Source organism: Musa acuminata, chromosome BXJ1-5 (genome assembly GCF_036884655.1).
Source record: "Musa acuminata AAA Group cultivar baxijiao chromosome BXJ1-5, Cavendish_Baxijiao_AAA, whole genome shotgun sequence".
NCBI classification, from domain to species: domain Eukaryota; kingdom Viridiplantae; phylum Streptophyta; class Magnoliopsida; order Zingiberales; family Musaceae; genus Musa; species Musa acuminata.
In genome coordinates, this window is record NC_088331.1 from 44,855,884 (window position 1) to 44,867,594 (window position 11,711).

At 43.2% G+C, this 11,711-nt stretch overlaps 2 protein-coding genes and 1 long non-coding RNA gene across 3 annotated transcripts; all 3 read left to right on the plus strand.

Annotated features, from left to right (window-relative positions):
- The first annotated feature begins 1,286 nt into the window (after window positions 1-1,286).
- Window positions 1,287-2,152, plus strand: LOC135674509 (uncharacterized). Its single transcript, XR_010513640.1, has 2 exons — window positions 1,287-1,569; window positions 2,084-2,152. It is a non-coding gene; the product is annotated as an uncharacterized LOC135674509 (long non-coding RNA).
- Window positions 2,153-2,348: 196 nt separating this feature from the next.
- On the plus strand, window positions 2,349-3,919 carry LOC135674508 (S-adenosylmethionine decarboxylase proenzyme-like). Its single transcript, XM_065184432.1, has one exon. It carries the CDS (start codon window positions 2,531-2,533, stop codon window positions 3,719-3,721), a length of 1,191 nt encoding a protein of 396 aa, XP_065040504.1. The 5' UTR covers window positions 2,349-2,530; the 3' UTR covers window positions 3,722-3,919.
- Window positions 3,920-7,378: 3,459 nt separating this feature from the next.
- Window positions 7,379-10,753, plus strand: LOC135674510 (putative leucine-rich repeat receptor-like serine/threonine-protein kinase At2g24130). The gene is made up of 2 exons (XM_065184433.1): window positions 7,379-10,179; window positions 10,259-10,753. The coding sequence occupies exons 1-2, from the start codon at window positions 7,647-7,649 to the stop codon at window positions 10,693-10,695; spliced, it is 2,970 nt and encodes a 989-aa protein (XP_065040505.1). The 5' UTR covers window positions 7,379-7,646; the 3' UTR covers window positions 10,696-10,753.
- Window positions 10,754-11,711: the final 958 nt, after the last annotated feature.

Genomic DNA, 11,711 nt, shown 5'->3' on the forward strand with positions numbered 1-11,711 from the left:
TGATGCATGGAACTTGACTAACACATCTTCTTTATACACAATATTATTATATCATTCTAAGTTTCAAGTTATTATGGGCTTAGATAGATACTACATAAGATATACTTTTGTTAAACATAAACTTAAAAGAGGTAAAATATAAAATTCACTAATTTTTTATGGACATAAATATACAATTGTGCCTAATTAATACATTTAGAATAAGAAAGTAATTAACTGAACGCTGTACTATTCTTCAACATCAGAAACACGTTAGGAGATTACACATGTATCCTAATCTGCTACATCAATCCACCATGGCATGTCAAAGTCAAAGCGCAGTCCACCAAGCCACACCAATCACAGCCCGCGAATCCGTGGGACCCACGCCCATCTATTGGTCTGTGGACGCAGGGCTTTTGGTGCCACGTGGACTCCCGTGGACCACTGCAGGAGTATGTACGTTCGCGGAGCACGACTGCCACCAGAATCCGGCCAGGGAGCCAAAAATAATTCGATCCGATTCCCGAGGAAAGCGGTCGATTTCGTGCGGATCCAATCGCCCGTGATGTGGCCGAATTGGAGGCCGTGAATCAAAGCGGCAATTCATGGATCTCAGAAACCCGCGAATGTTTGACCCAATTATCTCGATGATTAAAGTCATAATCTCACTATTTGTTTGCTAATCTCCTTTCTTCATGCTTTCGATGATACAATACATACGAAGATTATGGATAATCATTACACCTGGGAAACGCGTTCACCTCGGAATTCGCGTGTCCCTTTTCTACCTTGGTCATCTGAAGCGGCTGCCGGAACCTTCTAAACCGTCTACCATTGATCTCGGAACCCGTCGGTCTATCAATAAGCAGACTTGGGACCCACAATGTGAACGTCGCTAAAAGTCCATTAACGAGGCGAGTACGAAAACGGGTGGGTTAATGAGCGTGTCGAAGCGTCGTTCTCTTTTTGCTCTTTATCTCATGAGTCAGAGCTGACGCGAAATGGGTATCGTACGTCACAAGCATAACTTCTCCAGCCATTTAAAACTCACCATGCCTATCATTGGCTAATCTTTGGTCCCGCAAGCGGGACCCATTTGTTGCCAACTCAGAGACGTGGGTTGGCGTGTTTACCGATGAGTAGAAAAACTAGCGCTCCTACCAGATTCGGGAAGAGTATTTTTTGGCACCCGTTTTATTACCCTGCCGAGATTTAAGTCCCAAAAGCGGGGCCCGCGACACTCGTGGCTGATACCTGAGATGGGAACACAAACAACGGGTGCGAAAAGAGAGGTGGTTGTGACAGATCAGGAAAAGACGGGGGGCGGTCACAGCTGGCCCTAATTCTCACGCACCCAACACCGGGAATTTACCGATTCCTTCGGCGTTTCCCCCTCCTATCTGCTATTTAAAGCCCCTCTGCCTCTCCCTCTTTCTCCTCACCCACCTCTCGGCGCCGCTTCCTTTGCGTTTCTCTTGTCTCTGTCCTGCCCTCCTCCGTGTTGCTCTTTCACCACACATCTTAGAGGCGAATCTTTTGCGAAGAACAGATCGCCGGCGAGCCGCAGACCCTTCTCGCCTCTAGATCGTATGTTTTCTTGCGACAAAAAAAGACCACGTTTGTTTCTTTCGATCTTCCTATTTCTTTTCGGGAATTAAATATGACCGGCGTTCGTTTCTATCCCTAATTTTCTATATTTTGTTTGGTTTCTTTGTGATTTTCCTTTATTTTGTGTCTGAAACTTTTTCTTTAGTCAGGTTCTTGGTTTTCTCGCTTCCGGCCGGTGTTGTTGGCTCCCAGTTTGTAAGTTTGAACGGTTCTTGTTCGTTCGTATTTATCTTCAATCTTTTGTGTTTTTGGCGGATCCTGTTCTTCCTCTCTTTTGTCTTTTGGTGCTTCGCCATAGATTGATTTTTTTGGTCATTTGTTGATCTATTCTTTGATCTTTTTTGCTTCTTGATGTATCCTGCTTTCCTACTCTTCGCAATCGTGTTTAAAGATTTCTCGATTCTCTAGCCAACATCAAAACATTATTTTTCTTCTCGTGCATATCGATTTTGGTTTTGATTCTCATTGCGTTGTTAGTCTTATCTTTTTGCAGAAGTGTGGATGAATTAATGGAGTCTAAGGGTGGGAAGAAGAAGTCTAGCAGTAGTAGTAGTTCATTACAGTACGAAGCTCCCCTCGGCTACAGCATTGAAGACATCCGACCGCACGGTGGAATCGAGAAGTTCCAGTCTGCTGCTTACTCCAACGTAAGAGAAAAAGATTGAATCTTTGCTTAGTTTTAGCTGTGTCCATGTCAATTCAGACAATTTTCTTGTTCTCATCATTTCGATCTTTCGCAGTGCGTGAGGAAGCCATCCTGATATCTCCTCAGATGTCCCCTTCGGTAGAGTAGGATTTCCCGTGCTTTTGTTTTTTGTTCCTCGAGCTGTTTACCTATCTCTGGCTAGCTGCTTTCTGATAATCAAACCTCTCTCAATCTCTCGTCTTGTCTCCCACTCGCTTCTCCATCAACCCTCTCTGTAGTTCTTGCACTCACCCGATGACATTCTCGATGGGTGGTTCCCTGCACCCTCCCCCTGTTTCGCCAATTGGGTTCGAGGGGTACGAGAAGCGCCTGGAGATTACCTTCTCTGAGGCGCCCATCTTTGTCGACCCCCAGGGTCGTGGACTGCGCGCCATCTCGCGTGCGCAGATCGATTCTATTCTTGATTTGGCACGGTGCACCATCGTGTCTCAACTGTCGAACAAGGACTTCGATTCGTATGTCCTCTCTGAGTCGAGCCTCTTTGTGTACCCCTACAAGATCATTCTCAAGACCTGTGGGACGACAAAGCTCCTCCTTTCCATTCCCAGAATCCTTGATCTTGCTGCAGACCTCTCGCTCTCTGTTCTCTCTGCAAAGTACTCTCGTGGGACCTTCATTTTCCCCGGCGCGCAGCCATCTCCGCACCGCAGCTTCTCTGAGGAAGTCTCTGTCCTGAATGGCTTCTTTGGCAGCCTCAAGTCCGGCGGTAAAGCTTATGTGATTGGTGATCCATCGATGCCGAACCGGAAATGGCATATATACTATGCTACCCAGAAACCTGAGCTGCCTTTGGTTACTCTGGAGATGTGTATGACCGGGCTGGACGCTGAACGCGCATCGATCTTCTTCAAGAACTCAGTTGATGGCAATAATTCTTCTGCGAACGAGATGACAAAGCTCTCTGGGATCTCCGACATCATTCCTGAGATGGAAATATGCGACTTTGATTTCGAGCCCTGTGGATACTCCATGAACGGGATTCACGGTCCAGCACTCTCTACAATCCATGTGACACCTGAGGATGGTTTCAGCTACGCGAGCTACGAAGCCATGGGGTTCAACCCTTACTCCTTGAACTATCACGACCTGGTCGAAAGAGTCCTCAGGTGCTTCGGCCCTTCTGAGTTCACCGTTGCAGTCACCATCTTCGGAGGACGTGGGCTGGCTGCCACATGGGCGAAGAAGGTTGATCTGCATGGATATGCTTGCAATGACATGGTGGAGCAGGAGCTTCCCGGTGATGGACTGTTGGTCTACCAGACCTTCGCTGCTTCCACTGCGACGGCAGAGTCACCAAGGTCCATCCTGCATCACTGGGAAGGAGTTACTTTGGAGAATGCAGTAAAGGATGGCAAAGGAGGAGTCTTCTCAGAACGTGAGGTGCTGGTGGAGAAGGGAGGGAAAGATGAGAAGGGGAGATTATGAGAAAGGTGTTATATTCCTGTTTGCCTGTTGGTCTTTTTTGGCAAAGCAGCCGGCCAGGCTACTATTAGTATATGCTTATGTGAATAAGAACTCTGGGTGGTTTGCTGTGTCTACCACAATGAGTTTGGAGTAATAATCAAATGATGCTATCTTGGTGTGGAACAGAGTTGGATATCAATAAAAAAAAGCTTTAATTTTTGTGGTTTACAATGTGATGTATCATTTATGCAGAGATGTGATGATGATTGTTGAGCTTTTCATGGTTTGGATTGTTGTATGCTTTTTTGGAACAAGAAAGCAGTGTGCATTGCATGAGAGGGGGAAAAGAGTAGTAGGTTGATCCAATCAATGGTTCAAGTGCTACATGTAAAAGACATACTTGAGGTCTTGTGACATTTCTGAAGAACAATGAAGCTTCTGAGCTAACTGCAATCCAAACTTTGTATTCCTTCTTCTTAACTTGATCTCTTTGTGCAGATACAGAAAGACCAGCAAACAGAAGAAAGCTGTGGTTGAGGCATTAACTCAGCAAGAACACTGGAAAAACAGAGTGCATCTTTCTGAACTGGGAAGCTTTGCTTACTGGATCATGAATTGGGCAAGGCAGATCACAATGTGCAATTCCTCGAAGGGCAATAGAAGCATTGGCAATCAGTCGATCTTAACAGAGAGAAAGAATCAAAAAAACAAAAAATTCATAAATTCATGGAGTAGAACCAGAACCAAAGTATTGGCAAAGAATTCATGCAAGCTTACTACATACCAAAAAGAAAAAAAAGATCAGATTCAGCTTTTGTCTTTCTGTTTCATTGTTATGATTCACCAAATAAGCTGCATTTCTTATATAGAGCAAAAAAAAAAAAGAAGGGTTCAGAGAAGAAAATGAATCATGAAACATAAAGAACTGTGAACAAGGAAGCAGGCTTAGCAACATTGTGTTTCTTCTTCTCAGATTCATTTCATCTGTTCTTACCCCGCAAATAAACCTATCGAAACTAACGAAAGAGGACCAACAGAAGAACTTAGTATTAGGTTGAGCTTCATGTGTACCTATCCAGGATTTGATTCTCGGATCATGCTTAATCCTTTGAAGAAGATGTGCAGCCTTAAATGAGAAAGATTACGATTACCTCACATCAGATGGGCCTTACTATCATGAGTTTGAACATAAAACTCGGGTGAGAGAGATTATGACACCTTGTTTAGCATATTGTTAACTTAAGACTTATAACCATGTACAGGAAGAATTTACTATAATCAGCTATGATTCTCATACAGACTTCAAATATAAACTGAAAAAGAAAGAACCATACAATATATGGTGATGCCAAACAAGAGAGGAAATCTTGTTGTATTTTGCGTTAGACCAAGTGAAAAATTTTCTTTTCCTTGCATTTTACAAAAAAATTAGATTTTTCGATATAGGCAGAGAATGCCGAACTATGTAAATCGTGTATGCTTTTCTTTGTCTTATATTTATTGATCATCTTGATTATTGAATTGAAACTTTTCTTGCCTGACAACATCAAGGATATCAAATCCAACTTCAGATTCATCTATCTCCTCATATCAGATTTGTTGGAGGAGGAGAGTTTGATCAAGCAAGATCTGAGCTCTGTGGATGCTATCTTTGCAACCATTGTCAAAATCTGCATCAACTCAGTCAATTCACTACAGACAGAGCATCCATTTTAACAATTGCAAGGGGTACACATGCATCAAAATGGTTTAATTAATATGAACAAATTGGATTGCTTTGAGCTTTCAGAGGTGACATTCCAAAATACATCTCTGGTTGCTCTCAAAAGCCTAATGCTTCTCTGCAATGATATGTTTGCCTGCATATTCTTCAGACAACATTCTATATTGTTCTGTGACAGGGCCATGCCAATCTTATCTTTAATGCTGTCCTATATTATCACTTAGTGTGACACAGCATGCCATATGTGAGTGGACAGCTTGATTTGCTGCTCAAATCATCTCAGCAAATAGGTGATGTGTGTTTGACATCAACCTTGTTTCTGACATTATACTAATGAGATACTTTCAGATTATAGTGATTCCTCATCTGCTTTAGGATTGACATTTAGTTTGATAAGTGTCCTCTTTTTCTCCTTCTTCATGCAGAAAATTAACAGACATCCTCTGGAAGAACTTAATCTCACTGAAAAAGATAAGTAGGAGAAAAAGGGAAAAGAAAAAAGCAGGCAATGAATTTGATCCTTTCTCTATTTTATGCTTATCTAACATGAATCTTCATAGTTCTTCATGGCCTTACTGATGTTATCATGAAATTATATGACTTATTAGGCTTAAATCCATCTATACCAGTATCTGAGCTCTCTGGAAACAATCTCAAGAACTTCCAACTCCAACACAACTTAGGTGATCTTGTAGAATTCAAGAAATTAATCTCACCAAGGTCATTGAAATTTAACCTAATAGTTCAAGAAAATGTGATCCTGACTTATGGCTAAAAGCTTTGAATTGAACAGATGGTAGAAGCATAGATAGGAATCCTAATAAATTAGGGTGGATGGTTTTAGATCTTAATCATGCCTCAATCTGTAAGACAATCATAATTGGGTTGAATGCTTGATTAATCTAGATATTATTAGCCCATAAAGGCATCCTAAGATGGAGGGTGGAGGGCAGAACAATCCATTAGAGATAAATAATGACTTCAGCATGGATTAGTTTTCAATATCATCTGAAGGTTTCAACTTTAGCAAAGTGGAGATTTTAACACATCTCTCATCTCTCTTAGAAAGTGATCACATTGATCACTACCCTCACAACAAGCTCTCAAAGCCTAAATCTTTAGATGCTTAAAGTTAAACCTACCCTACAGTAGTAGATTCCCAGTGATGATTCAGTGGGTAGAAGAAGCTGTTAAGCTTTGTGTTTCCCTTCTTATATTTCTTGAAGGGTTACATCCACTTACATGATGGTGTTATGATAAGAAAAATATTCACCTACTAGTGACTGGACATGTAATAGCATAATTAGTAGTGAAAAGGTAGAACCCAGTCAATAACCAGATTATATGGATATCAATTCAAAATATTAGTTCAAAGAATATTATGAAAACAAGGGAATAAAAAATATTTAACTAGTATCAAGGAATATTCCTTCGATTAACTCGTTATAAAAAAAATCATTAAGGTACAATAATCAAGGTTAGTGATGATTTATTCTATCTTTTTTAATTACTGATTTAAGTAACGGATAGACCACGTCGGAAAACCCACATGATCTCAATCTTCATATAGGTTGGTCACAGAGCTAGCGTTCGATCCCACATCATACTTCTTGCGTATGTAATCTCGAACCGAATTGGATTGATGCAGACATCATTATATTACTGAAAAGTTATGTCCAAAAACAGTCTGTACTCAAACTCAGAACCCTAAACCAAAGACCTCTCTTGAGATCTGCTAGAAAAAAGCTAGGTTATGAGCTTGCTGCATTCACATTTTCTACTAATGTGACAAAATTTGACCTGGTGTCATGTTTTTCTACCCCTCTATGGTACTCCCACTATCATGTTGAGATTCCAAGTCCCACAAAGAACCCACCTGGTTTCATGATTTGAGCTAATGAAGTGTTTCTTGCAGATGATCACCTCAAGCACTAATTGAGCACCAGAGATTAGATGGCACTCTGCTTTCTCCCAAAGTCAGCATTACTGTGTTATTGGAAACTCATCATTCTCATCCACTTCCTTCAACAGGAAGCTCTGATATGGCTGCACTTTCCTGGTTGAGCCACCACTTTGATTCCACAAACTACAATATCTTGGATCACATAATTATTACTACTTGGAAAGGCTTGCGGTCAACCATATCTCATCCTGTTACTACCTGATTCATTCTTCTACCAGTTAAAGAGATGATGCACAGCTACATATCATGCACTGGTAAGCATGATACAGTTCATGGTGATGAAGCATGCCATCTTTCTCCTCCTCCTCCAAAACATTGCCGCGGCCGAACACCACCGCCTCCTGCCTAACCGGCAGCAGCCAATCCAGCAGGAGAAAGCTGCCCTCTTGGCCTTCAAGAGCTCGCTCACACTGCAGTCCCAACTGGCTCTCCCAAACTGGAACGAGACCACCGGAGTTTGCCAGTTTGTGGGCGTCAGATGCAACCGGCGGCATCTCCATGTCAAGTACCTCGTCCTCCACCGCCAGCTCATCTCCGGCGCCCTCTCACCGGTCCTCGCCAACCTCACCGGCCTTGACACGCTGGACTTGTCGGAGAACCACCTCACCGGGCACATACCGCCGGAGATTTCCTACTTGAGAAACCTCACCATCCTCGATCTCTCGGGGAACCTGCTAAACGGTACGATTCCTCCGTCACTCGCCTACCTCACCAAGCTCGGCTACCTCAACATCCGCAGCAACAAGCTCGCAGGGCAGATTCCAGACGCCATCTTCCACAATTGCACTGACTTGGTTGTCGTCGACCTCTCCAACAATGCTCTGTTTGGTGGGATCCCATCGGAAGTGGGAACGGGTCTTCAATATCTGCTCATCCTCAATCTCTACATGAACGATTTGACCGGACGATTACCTCGGTGGCTTTCGAACTCGTCGCGCCTGCTTCAACTGGACGTGGAGAACAACTACCTTTCAGGTGAGCTGCCCACCGAGACAGTGCGGGGAATGAGTGAACTCGAAGTCCTTCACTTGTCTCACAACAATCTGCTAAGCCATGACAGCAACACTAACCTCGAGCCCTTCTTCTTAGCTCTCTCCAACTGTTCCCACCTCCAGGAGCTTGAGATGGCAGGGCTCGGTGTTGGTGGATCGTTGCCACCCAGGATCGGTGAGGGTAAGCAGAATCTGTCCATCGTCAACATGGAAGACAACATGATCTCCGGCCAAATCCCTCCTGACATCTCAAACCTCTCCAACCTGACCCTGTTGAACCTGTCGAGCAACCTTCTAAATGGGACGCTCCCAAAGGAGATCTGGCAGCTCCCGAAGCTGGAGAGATTGTTTCTGTCCTGCAACTTCTTCGTCGGGTTTATTCCCTCCGAGATCGGAGGTCTCGTCTCGGTTGGTCTGCTTGATCTGTCAGAAAACATGCTCGCTGGTGAAGTACCGAGCAGCATCGGAAACCTTGTTCGGATCAGTGAACTGTACCTTCACAAGAACCAGCTCTCTGGATCGATACCTGCAACACTCGGGCGATGCATGAGCTTGAACAAGCTGGACCTGTCGTATAATAGATTGACAGGGAGGATTCCCCCGGAAGTATCAGGCATTGCGAAGATATACTTCAACCTGTCGAACAACCGGCTGCGGGGGCCTCTTCCGGAGGAGCTGGGCAAGATGGATCAGGTGCAAGAGATCGATCTGTCCGCGAACAAGCTCGCCGGCGAGATCACCTCTCGGCTCTCGTCTTGTGCTGAGCTGAGGCTGATCAATCTGTCACATAACCACCTCAGAGGACAGCTTCCGACCGCACTTGGTCATCTCCAAAACCTCGAGACGCTTGATGTTTCCTTCAATTACTTGGATGGGGAGATCCCGTCGAGCCTCAACGGGTGCGCCGGTCTCACCGTGCTGAATCTTTCGTACAATGACTTCAATGGATCGGTGCCCACCGGTGGAGTCTTCTCGTCGTTCACCGACCTCTCCTATCTCGGAAACCCTCACCTCTGCGGGTCGGTTGTCGGAAGGACCTGCCCTCGACGCCGACGATGGTCTAATTCTCGCAAGTTCTTGATAGCTGTGGCCGTCGGCGCTTCGGCGGTGGCGTTTGTGCTGACAGTATGCTGTGTGATGGTGGTTAGAAAGATAAGAGGCATGGGCATAGGGAGGGCAGGGGATGGTTTTGGTGGTTCATCGCCGGTAGTCAGGTCGAGCTACCCTCGGATCAGCTACCGGGAGCTTGTGGCGGCGACGGAGGAGTTCGATCAGGGAAGACTGGTTGGGTCGGGAAGCTATGGGCATGTTTACAGAGGAGTCCTGAGAGATGGAACCGTTGTTGCAGTGAAGGTGCTGAACCTGCAAGCGGGTAACTCCACGAGGAGCTTCAACAGAGAGTGCCAAGTTCTGAAGAGGATCAGGCATCGGAACCTGATGAGGATCATAACGGCATGCAGCCTGCCGGACTTTAAGGCGTTGGTGCTGCCGTTCATGGGGAACGGCAGCCTGGAGAGCCGCCTCCATTCGGGCTCTGCCGAGCTGAGCTTGATTCAGAGGGTGAACGTCTGCAGTGACATCGCGGAAGGGATGGCCTACTTGCACCACCACTCTCCGGTGAAGGTGATCCACTGCGATCTGAAACCCAGCAACGTGCTTCTCAACGATGACATGACCGCCTTGGTCTCTGACTTCGGGATTGCAAGGTTGGTGATGAGTGTCGGAGTTGGGAACACGGCGGAGAACACCGGGAGTTCCACCGCCAACATGCTCCGTGGCTCCATTGGCTACATTGCTCCAGGTCCTCTCTCTCTCTCTCTCCCTCCCTCTCTCTCTCTCTCTCTCTCTCTCTCTCTCTCTCTAATGCGCATGTCGTACAGAATATGGATATGGATCGAATGCGTCAACGAAGGGGGATGTGTACAGCTTCGGCGTGGTAGTGCTGGAAGTGGTCACCGGAAGGAGACCCACCGACGAGATGTTCGAGGGCGAGATGAGCATGCACGGGTGGGTGAAGAGCCACTACCACGGCCGCGCGGCGGCAATCGTCGATTCCGCGCTGGCGAGCGAGGTGCGGCGGCAAATGCCGGAGGTGCAGATATTGTGGGAGGCCGCCATTGGAGAGCTGCTGGAGCTGGGCCTGCTGTGCAGTCAGGAGAGCCCATCGTCCAGGCCGACGATGATGGACGCCGCCGACGACTTGGGCCGGCTGAAGCGGTCTCTCGCCGGCGACAGCACCACCGCCACCTTCGCCTCCTCTCTTGGCCTCTCGTCCTCCGTCTTTGGGGAGACGAGCATGTCCAACTTCGGCGACTAGATCATTGAATTCCTCAGCGCAAACACAATTCCTCTCCCTGTAAAAGGAGGTCAGCTAATTTGATCATAATGTGATTACTTGTTATGTTACTAAGAATTAAAGGAGTGAACGAGAGATGTTACTTGTTATGTTATATATATATATATATATATATATATATGTATATATATATGTATATGTATATATATATATATATATATGTATATATGTATATATATATATACACATATATGTATATATGTATATATATATATACATATATGTATATATGTATATATATATATACATATATGTATATATGTATATATATATATATACATATATGTATATATGTATATATATATATACATATATGTATATATATATATATATATATATATATATATGTATATATATGTATATATGTATGTGTATATATGTATATATGTATGTGTATATATGTATATATGTATGTATATATATGTATATGTATATATGTATGTATATATGTATGTATATGTATGTATATATATGTATATGTATATATGTATGTATATATGTATGTATATGTATGTATATATGTATATATATGTATGTATATATATGTATATATGTATGTATATATATGTATATATATATATATGTATGTATATATATATATATATATATATATATATATATATATATGTATGTATGTATGTATGTATGTATGTATGTATGTATGTATGTATGTATATATATATATATATGTATATATATATATATATATATATATATGTATATATATATATATATATGTATGTATATATATATATATATATGTATGTATATATATATATACAAGTATATAAAGTATATTAAGATGTTGAATATCTTAGCTGATTAAGAAGATCTGATCAAAATTCACTTTTACTATTTAAACAAAAAGTATATTAAAAAAAAGACAAGAATTTGATTTATCCTCATGAATAAATATGAATAATCAACCCAAATATTAATAGGGGATGCATGAGTAAAACTAATACTAAAAAGTGATT